The sequence below is a fragment of the Gastrolobium bilobum genome, unplaced genomic scaffold, assembly GCF_033153095.1.
Source record: "Gastrolobium bilobum isolate Gb01-03AN ecotype WA unplaced genomic scaffold, APGP_CSIRO_Gbil_v1 utg3765, whole genome shotgun sequence".
NCBI lineage: Eukaryota > Viridiplantae > Streptophyta > Magnoliopsida > Fabales > Fabaceae > Gastrolobium > Gastrolobium bilobum.
The window spans coordinates 210,654-226,461 of NW_026897952.1; the positions used below are offsets into that span (position 1 = coordinate 210,654).

Consider the following 15,808-nt stretch of genomic DNA (forward strand, 5'->3'; position numbering starts at 1 on the left):
CATCTAGTATTCGGTAATACACTGTATAATACAATATAGGATAAAAATAAATATTTTTAATAAAAATATCCTTTAATAAAGAATTTATATAATTCTTCAAAAAATGTCATATGATATTAACTTTATAAAAATTTATTGATCAGTGTGTCCAAAGCACAAATTAATTTTTATAAAAATAAAAATATTCAATATTTTAAAAATTAATATATTAAATTTTTTTTATTTTAATATATTAATATTAAATAATATATTAATTTTTGAGAATTACATTGGTCAACGATGTTAATACACCAATCTGTTATCACCCCTTATCCCTCCCCAGATTAAGTTATACTTCGTTTTGACGTATTAAGGGATTTTGCTGTATAAACTTATACTATACGATGGTCACACCAAACAACTGAAAATATCATAACATATAATATAAGCTTATACTATCGGGCCTTATACGTCACACCAAACATGCTCTATAGTTTTTTCGGTCAAGGCCGGGGAGGAGGGGAAAAAACTTAATTATTTGTATATTACTATTTTTTTAAAATATATTTATACTTCATTTAATTGTGAAAAATAGAGAATATATATTAATATATAATTTGATATTATTCTTTAAATAAAAATTTGCAAAAGAATGATGTAGAAAATAGGTTTGATGTTTATCATTTTAAATGACATAAGTTATGCCATTTTATAAGAAAATAGACACAAAGAATGGAAATAATGGGGGAGAAAATGAGTGATTTTTTTAAATTTAAATTTTAAATAAAAAATATTTTGCGTCTACCCCTCTCTCTTAAAATGATATAACTTTATGTCATTTAAAATGACAAACATTTTTTTCATAAAAAATACACGTAAATAAAATTATTGAGAGAAAAATATGACTCAGCAACGGGCTGACCCAACTTGTGAACCAAAAACCGGTTTTCCCACAAAAAGAAAACCAAACCGCTAAAAAATTAGTTTTAAAAAAGTATTATTACGATTGCGCTACAGAATTGAAAAAAGAAAAAAGAAAAAAAATAACTCGCCGCTTTCATTTCTCTCTCTCTCTCTGAACCCAATTTCCATTCTATAGAGAGAGAAAGAGTAAGAAAGAAAAGTTTGAATCAATTCAAAGTATTCACAGTGCGGTGAATAACATAACAGAGAGAGGAAGGAGATAGAGAGAAGAAGAATAACATAACAGAAACTCAAAAAAAAAAAAAACAATGGCGAGTTTTAGGGTTTTGTGACCAAAAACAGCAGTAACGGTCTACAATGGAAATGCCTGCTAGAAGATCCAACTACTCGCTTCTCAGTCAAATTCCCGACGACCAGTTTGCCGGCGCCGCCGCTCCGTCGTCTTCGGGTGACGGAAAAACCAACCGAGGCGGCAAGTCCGACAGATGCTTCGATTGGGACCTAGTCGCCGATCACAGAGCTACTCAGCAGGGGAACAATCGGATCGGGAATTTGTACTCTTCGATCGGGTTGCAGAGGCAGTCCAGCGGGAGCAGCTACGGCGAAAGCTCGCTCTCCGGCGGCGGCGAGTATTATGCTCCGACGCTGTCTACGGCGGCGGCGAGTGAGGTCGATGCCTTTGGATACATGCATGACGAGGGATTCAAGATTGGCGAGGTTAAGAACAAGTTTACGGATGCTCCGACGTGGACCGGCGGGTCCTCCGGGAAGAGCTGGGCGCAGCAGACGGAGGAGAGTTACCAGTTGCAGCTCGCTCTGGCGCTGCGGCTTTCGTCGGATGCGACATGCGCCGATGATCCCAATTTCCTTGATCCGATGCCGGATGAATCCGCTCTGAGGCTGTCGTCGTCGAGTTCGGCGGAGGCGGTGTCTCATAGATTCTGGGTATGTTGATTGTGAGGTGTTTTTGACTTGAACGTTAATAAATTACCAGTGAAAATAATAAGGAAGCGTGTGAGTGGACATAAGTATAATTTTACTCTCTGTGTTGTGATTACTTGTTTATAAGCGAGATTAAGTGCAATGTGATGTAGCCTTGTCATTTGAAGCTGCAATGGTTCTGTGATTGTTCTGTTTCTTTTTAAAAATTTTGAATTTATATTGGTTCTTTCAGCTTTTCTAGGCGTTGACGGTGATGAGGTTTGTGGACGAACTTTTAGAAGTTCATTCAGAGTGGTTGGTCCTTTGCAATGCCTGATTGGAAGAGCTATAGTTTGACTTGAATGGAAAAGAATTGCGTTAGTACTAAACCCTCTTAAGAAGTTGTGTTATGTTTGTTGCAAAGGACAGAATTGCATTTTGAATTACAGTGTTAAAGTCTATTGGGATTAACCAGGATACTTGGCTCCTTTTTTTCTTTTTTAGTGCCAGCTCCTTGGGAAAACTGTTTGCTGTATCACTGACAGAGGAAAACTACCTTCGTGCTTTTCACTTTTAATTCGTCCCAAGTTTGCTGTGAATTTTGGGTAGTATGGGCAGAGAGAGTATCCTGTTACTTTATGCCTTGCATGCTATGACCATATTGCTCGTTCTTGAGTTGGAATTTTGTTTTACTCTGCCTAAAGAAGTGATTTTCTCATTGTTGCACTGCATAAAAATTTGATATTGGAAAATATAGTGTTAAAGGAGTCAGACAAATCTTGAAAATGTGAATTTAATATTATAGCATCATCACGGGTGAGGAGAATGTGCTTGATCATACTAGAGGAAATTGCCACCAGGAGGCATAATTATCATATATTGAGGGATGAAGTAGAATCCTGATTCCTTGAGTTGTAACAGTTAAGTGTAAGAGGAAAAGATATCCCTCCCCTCTTTATTCTACTCCATCTTTCTTTTTGAAAATTTTCTCTCATTTTCACAGAAAATTGAGGGAGGAAACTGATCCTGATATACTTGTTGCACTTATTGGTAGATACGCAATTGTTGATTTTGTATCTTGTTAATAATGTGCACCAGGTGAATGGCTGCCTATCATACTCAGACAAAATTCCCGATGGCTTTTACCTAATTCATGGGATGGATTCCTATGTCTGGACTGTGTGCACTGATCTGCAGGAAAATGGCCGAATTCCATCAGTTGATACACTAAAGTCTGTGAATCCCTCCATTGATTCTTCACTTGAAATAGTTTTGGTGAATCGACACAGTGACCCCAGCTTAAGAGAACTGCAAAACAAAGTTCATAGCATTTCTTGTAGCAGCATAACGACAACAGAGGTTGTAGATCAACTTTCCAAGCTGGTTTGCAACCGTATGGGGTGAGCCTCCTTGGCATTCATGGCTTGACCTATTTAGCTTATTGTCTGGTCATGCCAGTCTAACTGTGTTTTATTGCTATAACAAGGGGTTCAGCTTCTGTTGGGGAAGATGAATTTGTTTCCATCTGGAGAGATTGCAGTAATGACCTGAAAGATTGCTTAGGGTCTGTTGTTGTTCCCATAGGTAGTCTATCCGTTGGCCTCTGCAGGCATCGTGCTATATTATTTAAAGTAAGGCTCTACTTCTCTGTGGGGGTCTAAGGCTGTGATTATGCATGTTGACTTGTTTTTGTTTGCTGGTTTAGTGCATGTGACTGTATTTAAGCTGTTTTTCGAATGACTTCCTTTATATTCAATATTTTCAGGTACTAGCCGACACCATTGATTTACCCTGTCGAATTGCAAAAGGTTGTAAATATTGCAAAAGGGATGATGCTTCATCTTGTCTTGTTCGATTTGGGCTTGATAGGTATATGTTTTATTGCCAAGCACATATACTTTTCTGTTTATAAGTAGAACTGCAATCTAAAAGTTAGTTTCCATATGCTATGATGACCATGGAAACGCAAAATTATTAAAGGACAGTTGGTCAGTTGTTAACATTCTATGAACATTATGTGTATTAACATTTTAAGTACAGTTTCTTAATGTTAATATTCCTGGCACCTCATATCTGGGAATCTAATTACAGGGAATATCTTGTCGATTTAATTGGGAAGCCAGGTCACTTATGCGAGCCTGATTCCTTGGTCAATGGTCCATCTTCTATCTCATTTTCTTCACCCTTGCGCTTTCCAAGCCTTAAACCAGCTGAACCTACCATTGATTTTGGGTCACTGGCCAGACAGTATTTCTCAGAATGTCTGTCTCTTGAGCTTGTCTTTGACAACAGTGCTGCAGGTGATCTTCATATTTCCTATTTAATTTATGCTTTTCTAAATCTGGACTTTTGATATTGTTGTTTTCATATTATCTTGAAGGATCCATTTCTGGCATATTGTATTTATTACGAATTTAAGCTCCAGGTGCCCCATATCTTTTCTTTATTTCCATTTTTTTAATGAATGATGAATCTTTTGCTCTAAGCTATTTACTCTCCATAATTAATTTGTTTATCTACCAAACTTGGTATTGAGCTTAATAATATGATAATGTTGCAGCTTTCTTATTTGAATTGAATTCTATCTATTTGCTGTTTTCATCAGTTTATATGTACTAGGAGATTAGATGGCAGCCCTCCTTATCTTTGTTTCTTTCATACATTCCCTGTAATTATTTGAAACTTTCTTTTTTCTAAATTTGGAAATTGCAAGGATTCGGTTGCTTAATAAAAAAAGAGCATGATTCTTCACTGTGATGTTTAAGCTATGTGATGTTCCGAGTTGATGATTATTGTGGATGCTTCAGTATTGTGGAATTGGGAGAGCAGATCAAGTTACTTGGTCAAGTCTATTGAATAGCATTATAAATTTCTAGATTGTTTGTGATGAACAACGGTTAATATCATTTAGTCTCTTTGCAGAATGAAATTTGAGCAGCTATATATTTATAGAGTGATCGATTTAATGTTAGATAAATTGCGAGTTAGTCAACGTATGGAATAGTGCTAAAAAAGCATGTCCTTTGTATAGATTTCATCTTGTAAATTGGACTTTAGTAGTTTTGCACGTTATCCTGTAATTTGGTATGCAATTATGTATATATGATTATTGTTATATGTTTGAACTGGGTTCAAGTATAGGATACCCTGAACTTTATATCACATGAGCTGTTACTAATGGAGATTCAGGATTCTCCATTTCAGAACAGTTTGATGGGAAGTGCAAGGACAGGAATAACCCTAGGCCAACTTCTAGTGACAGCAGCAGAAGTTCTCAGCTTCCTGTGCATCCACAAGTTTCTCATCCAAGCGCCCATGATCAAAGTTCTGAAACATATAAAGCATGTTACCCTCCTCAGAACACTGTAGACTCAACAAAGGTGGGCAAGTATCCACCGCCTTTAAAGCATAAGCGTCCTGTTGGTTTACAAACCCAATTAGCACTAACAAATTCCAATGATGACATTATCAAGAGTGGGAGGTTTGTTGAAGGAAACCAACTGATTCCTAGCAAACCTACTCGAGAGCTTACCTTTGACATGGAAGATTTGGACATACCGTGGTGTGACCTTGTTTTAAAAGAGAAAATAGGATCAGGTATTCCTTTATAAATTGCACATTGTTTTAAAAACCTACCTTTTTTTTTTGGGGGGCGGGGGGATAAAATAGTCATACTGTTGGAAAGAGAATAGACAAAACCAAAGTAAAATGGATATCTTCCTTAGCAATGACAATAGAAAAGAAGAAAACTAGAAGAGGAAGCCAGCTCATTAGTGCAATGAAGCTACCCAATCCATATGCATATTTGACTTGGAGGTTTCACCAAAGAAGTCATGGTTAGGGCACTAAATAGAAAACAGTCAAAATGTTGTGTCCACTCAAATACACTGCAAAAATACCATGTTACTACCATACCCTTTAAAGTTAATCAATAAGATCTGATCCTAACTTAAATGACAGTATTTAATGAGTTTGTAGCATAATTTGCTTCTTCTTGTGACATGATTTGTGTAATTAGTATCACTAGTCATTAATTGAAAATGTTCTGTTGCATTTCAGGTTCTTTTGGAACTGTACATCGTGCTGAGTGGAATGGCTCGGTAAGCCACTCTCGCTTTTTAAAAATAAAATAAAATAAAAATTGATGCTGTATAAATTGATCAACTTATGGTTGTTTTTTCTGTCAAAATTTTAGGAAATAAATGAAAAAGAGAAAGGAGAGAATATAGTTAAGTAATGAGACACTGAATAATTGATATATTGTGATACAAAGCACTAACCTCCCACTCCTATTTATGCAAATAATCTATATCAAGTACTAGTAAGTGGACAAGTGCAGTCCAATGATACTCCTAATATAAATCAATAATTATCCTAATAAACCCAGCCCAATGTACATCTACTACAAGCCAGCCCATGTTATGTTTATTTTCATGATTTTTGTAGCCTCTTATTCTTTGCATTTGTAAATAATGCTAATTATATGTGTGCTTATTATATCAATGCATTGATAACATCATTGTGTGTGTACAGTAGTAGTAACTTGTGCAATAATAAGTGGTTTCAATATTTGTGAGAGTTTGTTTGCATTCAGTGCTAATGGATTAGTCCTGGGTGGTATTTGAAAGTAAGTTGTATCCTTCCTAGCTGGATCAAACACCATAAAGTCGATAAACACTTCACTGTTAAATATCTTTACATGAAATGTTACATACTAAGATGAAGCAACTTATCATAGTTTTTGTTCATTTAGAATCCATTGGTTCTTAAAAAGGTGTCTTCCTATATATATATTTAAAAATTATGCTTGTGTCCTGTCAAGTAAAAAAAATTGTTTGATTGACAGAAATTACTTGATCGTGAAATGTTTTTCAAAACAAGATTTATTTCATAACAACCGACCATTGTACTTTAAATTAAGTTCTATGGCTTCTGCCTAATTACCATCAATCCACCGTGTCTTGATGTTTGTTGCTTGCTGTCTGATACAAACATATACAAGTCCATAGCTTGTATGTTGGCTGCCAATTGACTTTGTATTTGTTGATCTTCTTTCCTTTAACTTATTGACTACACTACATTTGAAACTTTATTGCATATGTTTTCTAATTTAAATGCACATCAAAAGATCAGGAGTTAATTTGAAAACACTTTATCCTCCAAGAGAATAGATGTTTTGTTCCCTGAACTTTTTTATCTAACATTTTATTTTCTGTAAACAATTGGAGCCTTAATGTTGCAAAGAGGCATATTTTTAAGGCTTATGTCTTCGTGCTTCTCCAATTCTATGTTTTCAATTTTTTAAGTTCCATTTTGTTATATTTGGAATGCATATATGTTGGGTCGTCATATATCTTCAGAGGGGATTGTGAGTTGTGACGCTCTTTTCTGGACTGCTTCATTGAAGTTCAAAGCAGAAATAGTGATTCATATTTTAATTTTTTTTCACGCTTCTCTTTTCCTCTCTCTACTTCCTTGTTGTTTGTTTTTAAATTTGTCTTTTTTTACATCCTTCAAAACATTATAAATTTCAGGATGTTGCTGTGAAAATTTTGATGGAACAAGATTTTCATGCTGAACGCTTCAAGGAATTCCTGAGGGAGGTATACATGAAATTTCTAACCATGTTTTATGCAGAGAATACATCAATAGCTCTATAAATATTTCCTTTTTGTTGATTTTATCTGTTTTTTGACTTCTTTTGCTAGGTTGCAATAATGAAACGTTTGCGGCATCCAAACATCGTTTTGTTGATGGGGGCTGTCACTCAGCCTCCTAACTTATCAATTGTCACAGAATATTTATCAAGGTTTTACTACTGTACCTGTCCCTCATCCTTTTTCCCTGAAAGAGGGAATTTTCTTAAGGTGGTGTTTGGTTGGGAGCTTTTTAGCGGATATCTATCTTTCTCAAGTATAGCTTTTAGAAACACCATGTTTGTTTCAACGTTTTTCACCAAAAACCCATCTATCCAATTTGTCTGGATTTATGAGAAACATAGATATCCGCACTGTTTAGAAACCCAATTTGAAGGTGGGATTTTTCGGAAAACCGGTTATCTGGCTTTTAATGCACTGTTGATTTCATAAAGTTACCTAATTTTCCCAGTAAAGTTTTTCTCCACCAAACAACTTTTTTTTATATTTTTCTACCTATCTCACTTTATCTATCTTTCCAATCATTTATCTATCTATCTCATTTCCCTACTATTCCAAAAAAATTTCCTGAACCAAACGCCCCCTAAAGCTATAGGATATTTTTACTCTGGGATCCTAAGAGATTTGAACAAAGTGCAGGGGTAGCTTATATAGGCTGTTGCATAAACCTGGTGCTAAAGAGCAGTTGGATGAGAGGCGTAGGCTTGGTATGGCTTACGATGTGGTATGCATTTCGAAAATAAACATTGTTGTTTCTGGTTTGTATTTTTTTTTGAGTTTGTTATGTCATAATCTTTTAATTCTTTGGTTATCTATTTGTCATTTCTCATTTGCAGGCAAAGGGGATGAATTATCTTCATAAACGTAATCCTCCCATTGTTCATAGAGATCTGAAATCTCCAAACCTTCTTGTTGACAAGAAATTTACAGTGAAGGTAAGAATGAAGATTTAGTGTATGAAATATAGTCTTCACAGAGTTTCATAAAATCATTTGTCACCCTTGTCAGTAGGATTTAACTGTTATGTTTTTTCTTCCAGCTCTTGCAAATAGCTTTTTACCATACAAGCCTATAATTTGTCACCAAAGTTCACCTCTTTTGGTCTAGCATAGCATGAAAGCAGTAAGATATGATTAATGACACTGTTTAGCCAATTATCAGGCCTTTACTCTGATGGCCAAGACACACCTTGCTAGTCCAGGTTTGATCTGGGGTGGTAGCAGCCTTCTTCACTCACCCCTCCCTTGGAATTTGTACTTCATCCCAAAAAGCAAGTGGCACCATTGATTCCACATATCATATAACAGCCCTTTCTGGCTTGTCTATAAAGATGAAATTAAATGAATAAACTATTGATTTGATTGTTTTTTCTTTCAATAGTAATTGATACTTTTTGCTGAAACATTCTAGTAATGATTTGATATTTAGTTGATCAAACTATTTGTGAACTAGTGGAAGGTTGAGTTTATCGCAAAACTTGCTCTCCCTTCACATAGTTGATTGAAGTTTCAGCCTTCTGCTAATTAGCTAACATGTGCAGTGTGGTGTTAATATTTTTTTGGGGGAGTTTTTTTATTTATTTATTTTTTATTTAATTTTTTTGGGAAGTTTTCTTCAACATAAATGAAGGTTTTTTCCCAACAAAATGATAATACCTTCTCTTTAGGTTTGTGATTTTGGGCTTTCCCGTCTAAAGGCCAATACATTTCTCTCATCCAAGTCAGCTGCTGGGACTGTAAGTTTACATTGACTACGGATATTTCTGTTTTGTATATCTTATGTTTCAGAGGTAACTTTTATAATTAGACATTTAATTTTCCTCCTTTTCCTTCCTTAGCCTGAGTGGATGGCTCCAGAAGTTCTTCGTGATGAGCCATCGAATGAGAAATCTGATGTTTACAGTTTTGGTGTAATCTTGTGGGAGCTTTCAACACTGCAACAGCCATGGGGTAATTTGAATCCAGCACAGGTTTGTTGTATACATGTGATACATGAAATTGTAGTATGAGTTTCTATTGTAATTATATTGCTTCGGCTTTTATGAAAGATTCATAAGATCTGAAACTTACGACCATAAGAATATACTCAATAGTATAAAATAGCATGGACCTGTTAATATAAATCTAAAATGATTGCAAGAAATGTATAATGTTTGAAGCATGTTCGAACAGGCCAAGGATGATGGATATATGGTTAAAGGTGTTTTAATGTTGTATCTGATTATTTTTATTTTTATTTTTATTTTTGACTTATTTGAGTGTTATGTTGTCTCATGCTGATCCATCATTTAGATATTATGCTTTCTTTGGCTGAACTTACATGCATATTGATAGAGACCTTTGGCCTAAGTTTATTATAAAAGGAAGAGGAGTGGGCCTAATGGGATGCAGGTGTTTGAAAGGAGGAATAAGGGACAGAATAGGGGAACATCGCTGGGGGCATAATCTGTTAGAGGACAGAAGGTACTGAATAACAACCGTCCAGTTGGTATGCTAGGAGTGGAGAAGAGAATTCTGGTATCACACCAGAAAGCAAAGAAAATGAAAATAAAATGAATAAGGGAGAGGAGAAAGAGGCACTCGAGGTTTAAGGAGAGGTTTGGGTGAAGGAAGAGGTGCTTGAAGCATCTGCATACCTGGGCAATATTTTTCTTTTGCACTTGTTTGTTTTTCAGTGTAATCAAGACCGCTATCCCTGTAATACAAATTCTTTCCATGTTTATTTAATTTTCTCTGGGATCAGTTTTGCAAAAAGGTTGAGAGATTGATGAGGATGTAAATCATAGAATCAGAGCAAGGTAGATGAATGGCGTAGTGCATCTAGATTTTTGTGTGACCGTAATATTCCTCTTAAGCTAAAAGAAAAATTCTATATAATAGCATTAAGAATTGATATGTTATGGAGCTGAATGTTGGCTAAACATAGGCAGCATGAGCATAAAATGGGAGTAGCGGAAATGAGGATGTTAAGGTGGATGTGTTGTTATATGAGGATGAATAAGATAAGAAATGAAGATATTCGACGAAAGGTGGAGTAGTAGCGGTGGCGGAAAAGATGATAGAATATAGATTGAGGTGGTTTGGGCTCGTAATGAGAAAACCCTTGATGCTCCCGTTAGAACAAAAGTTTGTTACCAAGAGCTTGATACAAAGAGAGGTAGAGGTAGACCTAAACTTATTTGTGGGAAGGTAGTAAAACAAGACCTAATGGAGTGGCATATAAATTTGCAGACGGATTGGAGAAAAGTTATAAGCATGGTGGAGGGTTAGACCCATTTTTATTCCTATGTTCTAGACTGTTTCTTTTTAGTCCTTTTCCTCTTCCCCCCCTCCCCTCCCCTCCCCTCCCCTCCCTTCCCTTCCCTTCCTTTCCCTTCCCTCATCCTTTTCTTCTATTTCATTTTTCCTTTCAATCTTCTTTCTTTTACCTTTTTGTTTATGTGTTTTCTTTTTCTTTTTTTCCTTTATTTTATTTTATTTTTATTCTATTTATTTTTATTTTTAATTTTCTTTTATTTCTTACCTTCTTATTCTTATTCTTTTCTTTCCTCCTATACATTCTTATTTGTATTTTATTTTAATTTATTTTTCCTTGCAATTGTGTACTTTTTTTTTTTAATCTCCTCTTATCTATCATTGGGTTCATCTACCACCGACCCCAACTTGGATTAAAGATGTTGTTGATGTTGATGTTGCAATTGTGTACTACTTTTTAAAATACTTCAAGTTTATTTTTATCATTTTTTTCAATCTTTTCGTAACTTTTTTTGGGTTCATCTACCACCAACCCCAACCAGTTTGGGATAAAGGTGTTGTTGATGTTGATGATTTATTTAATTTTCTCTTTTGGCCGATCAATAATGTGTTACAATTGGGGGGTTTTATATTACTTCAATATTCACAAATGCATACTGTCCTGTAGGTTGTGGCAGCTGTTGGCTTTAAGGGAAAAAGGCTTGAGATCCCACGTGATTTAAATCCTCAAGTAGCTGCAATAATTGAGGCTTGCTGGGCCAAGTGAGTTCAGATGCATCTGCCAGTTTGTATTCTGCTTCAATATTCTGTCATAACACTTCATTCGTATACTTGGTTCATTGCAGCGAGCCCTGGAAACGCCCTTCTTTTTTGAGTATTATGGATTCTTTGAGGCCATTGCTCAAAACTCCTACACCTCAACCTGGTCATCCAAACATGCAATTACTCACCTGAATGGTTGGAACGCCAAGTTGTTAATCATGCACATACCACAGGATTTTATTGGTTTTGATGCCTAACAGGATTCCACTGTTTTAGTTGTCCTAGGTACGTACCAATTTCCATAATGGTCTTGCCACTAAATTTAGCTTTGACGTAGTATTTCTCTATTTTTTGTTTTTTTGCGGGTTAAGGGAAATGGTTATCGATTTTCTTATGGAGATATGATCTTCTCATCATTATAATTGGAGTGTAAACAAGTTTTTGTTAAAATAAGTTATGATCATGCTGAAGCGCAGTTAATACCCAATTAATAATTAGTTGAGGCTTTATTTATTATATTTTTTATTGCTTATTGCATGTCTAACCTCTTGTGGTCAAGCTAATACTTGTTCATGTTTTTTTGGTTGCAGAGTCGAGTTGTATATTTCTTTTCTAATTCAGATTTTAAGAATACTGATTCCCAACGCAAAGCAAGAATGCTCCATCTTTGTTCCAACAAAATTGTTTGATTAGATGATCTTGTAATTTCACTAAGAAATGTTTAATCTTTTTTCTTCCATAATTTTGTATGTAAAAATTATTCACATTGTAATTACGTTCAGTTAATGATAAGCAGCATTGCCAGCGGTGTACACCTCAATTTTTTGGCCTGTTTTCATTTAAAGTAATTGGATCTGTCGACTTCATTATTCAAACGAGTTGCACTTGTGACCCTGTTATTCCCTTCCTTTGTAGAGGTATTCTCCTTTTTTGAATTCAGAAAATAAATAACAGGACTAATTCTTTTTGAAGTCGAGTGTTAGGAACAGGGTTGCCAGCATGGTAGTTAAAATCGGAATTTAAATATTAAAATCTCGATTTTAACGATTTATTTTTGCTAAAACGATTTAGATTTTACTTAAAATCCTTTCCAATATAAAATTCCGATTTAGACATTTACTTAAGTCCGATTTTAAGATTTAAATCCCGATTTTAACTATTGGAATGATGTTAAACAAGTTAGAAAAATTGTTGAATATAACATTGGTGATGTTTTATCTGAAGATGAATGGATTGTGGAAAATGAAGAAATTTTATCTCATGATAAAAGTTTAGATGAAGACAATTTTGAATGATGTAGTTGAAGATCACGTGAAACATAATGTCTTCGATTTATTAGCTTGAATGATTTATTATCTATGACTTTTATTACGATTTTACGATTTACGATTTTTTTATTTCCTTTTCGATTTTAAGTAAAATCTTCATTTTTTTTCAGTTTCTAATTCAAATATGATTTATTTATTTTTTATTCATTTTTTTTAATTCTTTCTATTATTTGAATAAAATATATTAAAAATATATTGAATTCTATATATCTATTATATATCTATTTTATATATATTCTATATGTAATAGTATATGTTCATATCATATATATATATTATATTATTCATATCATATTATATATATATAATTATATCACTTTTTTCTCCTAGATTGTCCCTTGACGTAATTTTTCTACCGCATATACATTTCCATAACGATGATGTTTTTCTAAAATGAAACGCTGTTGTTCAGCATCTCGGACTAGCCATGACTTATTAGCACCACATATCCCAATCCAGAATTGGTTAGAAACCCTTACAAACCTAAACGCTATTTCGGTAGTTTTTATGATGGAATGAGCGCCGGCTGTGTCACTTCACTTGCGTCTCGCACTACTCATGCCAATCCTTCCGCGGTTTGTTTCTCATAATTAATGGCTGCCGTTTTACATTTTTGGAAGAAAATCTCTATACAGTCTCCCTTTCTATATTAATATAGTTATTGTTTTAAAGAAGGATTGATGTAAAATGCAAAATCCATTTTACACTAAATGTAAGTTTAAAAGAAATATTTGTTCATAGAAACTAGTGCCTTATATGTTTTATTTTACCCACAAAGGAAGGCCAAAGCCTAAACAACAAACGTGGTATGCCAATCCCTGAAGCATCACATTGACTACTAGTCTACTTGAATCAGTTATTCGAAGGTGTGGCACGGAAACACTGAAAATAAAAAATAAAAAATTGAAGTAGTAGGTAAAAAAAAGTTTTTTAAAAGGTAAAAAAAAGTTAAAAACTTGCCCTAGAATTCGTAGCAAGTGAAAGTAAGTCCACTACACGTTGATACCAAAGTTGAATTCCTCCTTAATGTTTAGTTTACATTTTTTTTGGGATAATATTTAAGGGAAAAAGGAGTATTCTTTTAAAGGAAGGAAGCTTATATCCTTTTAACAATCTTTAACTATGCATTCTGGAAAATAAATAATTATAATATTAAAATTGTACTTTTTTCACTTTTCACATCAGCAGATAGAAGAGAGAAAAAAAAAGTACAATTTTAATATTGTAACTATACAGTCTTAGAAAACTATAGTTAAAATTGCTAAAAGGACATAAGTTTGTATGCTTTAAAAGAACATTCATTAAATCCAATATTTAATCCTCTTTACATTAGATTTTAACAAGCTCGCATTTATTCGCAATTCTCATATGTTAACAAAATGAAGATTTTTATTTTGTCATCGTGTATAGTTTATGGGTTTTTTTTTATCATGTTATATGACAAAAAACCATTTTCTTATACACTTGGCGGATCCAAGAATATATATAAATTTGGGTCTGGTCTGGAACGCGACTTGTGAGCAGCTGCCGACTAACGGTGTCTGGTTTAAATCTAGATCTGGACGGATTGCGACTCAGACCGATGATGAGGAAGAAACAAATGTTCCAACTTCTAATAATAGAGATTGAGGTTTGAGAGGAGATGAATTAATATGTAGATACAAACAAAGGTGGAGGAGAAAAAAAAATCTCACGAAAAAATAAAATAGAAGGAGAAAAATTAAATTGAAAAACTTAAATTTAAAAAAAATGACATTTTCCTATTTTTGGATCAGATTTAAGAGTGGACATTTGCCCCCCTTCTCAACAACCTGGATCCGCCTCTGTATACACTCATAATATATATGGGATCCATTAAATAGTGGAGTGAGAAAAAAAATTAAAAATAGAGCCTAATTTAAATTGTGTGCGTAAGAAAATTGATTTCTTGTCATGACAAACCATTTCCCCATAATTTATAGCAAATTTTAGTCAATCTTCTTTTTCTCGCAGAACAAAAAAAGGAGTTGGAAGCTCTACCCATGAGGGATCAGCGGAAGCAAATACCCGTCTGCAAATCTTATTTAATATTTTATTTATTGTAATTTATATTTGCAGAGATACTTAAATGTGAGATTAAAAACACACGAGTTTTACCCAAATTTAAAAAAAAAAACAATCTGCCAAACATTAATTTTTATACAAAAAAATAACAAAAGAAAGAAAGGGTTATAATTTTCTAGTTCATTGATGCAGTGTTTTAAAACTTGACCATTGGTTGAAATACTTAATTATTGGTTCAATAGGTTTAATTAAATTTATATTAAATTATATAATAAATATATTATACGATGTATTTTGACTAACAATTTAGGATAGTTTAATGATAAATAATAAGATTACTCATTTTCATAAGTTGAGTTCGATTCCAGCCACTATTATATAATAAATACATTATAAGATATATTTTGACCAATAATTAAAGTAACTTAATAATAAATAATAACATTACTCACTGCGCTGGTTCGATTCCAACCCGAGTCGACGTCCGAATTTTAAAATAACGCTTTGGTCATGACTCAATCCAAATGTAAATACCTTTTTTTTTTTTTTTCCTTGTCAATATCAACGAAATTTTTTTTAGTTCCTGACAATAAAAAAGGACCAAATTGGTCCTTACAATTATGAAAAAAGGGCCACATTAGTCCTTATGTCAACTCCTCCGTCACTAACGTGACCCTTTTTTCATACTGTTAGGGACCAATTTGATCTTTTTTTATTGCCAGGGACTAAAAAGGATTTCGTAGATATTGCCAGGGACCAAAAATGATGTTTACTCTTATTTTAAACAAAAAAAATACCCAGGAAAATCCTTAGAAAAAGACGTGTCCCAAAACCAATAGCAAGTTTTTCTAGCTTGTGATTGGGTAGGAGAGTTAGCTTCGCCATTACGTATTAGACCATTTCCCAAATGTCACTCTCAATCTCATGACTCACAAGAAAA

General features: G+C 33.9%; 1 protein-coding gene across 3 annotated transcripts; it reads left to right on the plus strand.

Moving 5' to 3' along the window:
* The first annotated feature begins 1,084 nt into the window (after window positions 1-1,084).
* Window positions 1,085-12,305, plus strand: LOC133311652 (serine/threonine-protein kinase CTR1-like). Of its 3 annotated transcripts, XM_061512729.1 has the most exons (17): window positions 1,746-1,848; window positions 2,078-2,201; window positions 2,923-3,224; window positions 3,311-3,455; window positions 3,590-3,693; window positions 3,916-4,124; window positions 5,029-5,421; window positions 5,884-5,924; window positions 7,359-7,427; window positions 7,533-7,633; window positions 8,121-8,205; window positions 8,318-8,416; window positions 9,148-9,216; window positions 9,319-9,450; window positions 11,403-11,497; window positions 11,581-11,782; window positions 12,088-12,305. In XM_061512729.1, exons 2-16 carry the CDS (start codon window positions 2,187-2,189, stop codon window positions 11,687-11,689), a joined length of 1,968 nt encoding a protein of 655 aa, XP_061368713.1. In that variant the 5' UTR covers window positions 1,746-1,848; window positions 2,078-2,186; the 3' UTR covers window positions 11,690-11,782; window positions 12,088-12,305. The 3 variants fall into 3 exon arrangements, with proteins under 3 accessions (XP_061368712.1, XP_061368711.1, XP_061368713.1); XM_061512728.1 differs by lacking the exon at window positions 2,078-2,201 and having other exon boundaries at window positions 1,085-1,848; window positions 5,014-5,421; XM_061512727.1 differs by lacking the exon at window positions 2,078-2,201 and having other exon boundaries at window positions 1,085-1,848.
* Window positions 12,306-15,808: the final 3,503 nt, after the last annotated feature.

Coding starts and splice junctions, on each gene's coding strand:
- LOC133311652 (XM_061512728.1), top strand. CDS start 1,261: ATGGAAATGCCTGCTAGAAGATCCAACTACTCGCTTCTCAGTCAAATT. Junction 7,428..7,532: donor TCAAGGAATTCCTGAGGGAG/GTATACATGAAA, acceptor TTCTTTTGCTAG/GTTGCAATAATGAAACGTTT. Junction 7,634..8,120: donor GTCACAGAATATTTATCAAG/GTTTTACTACTG, acceptor AACAAAGTGCAG/GGGTAGCTTATATAGGCTGT.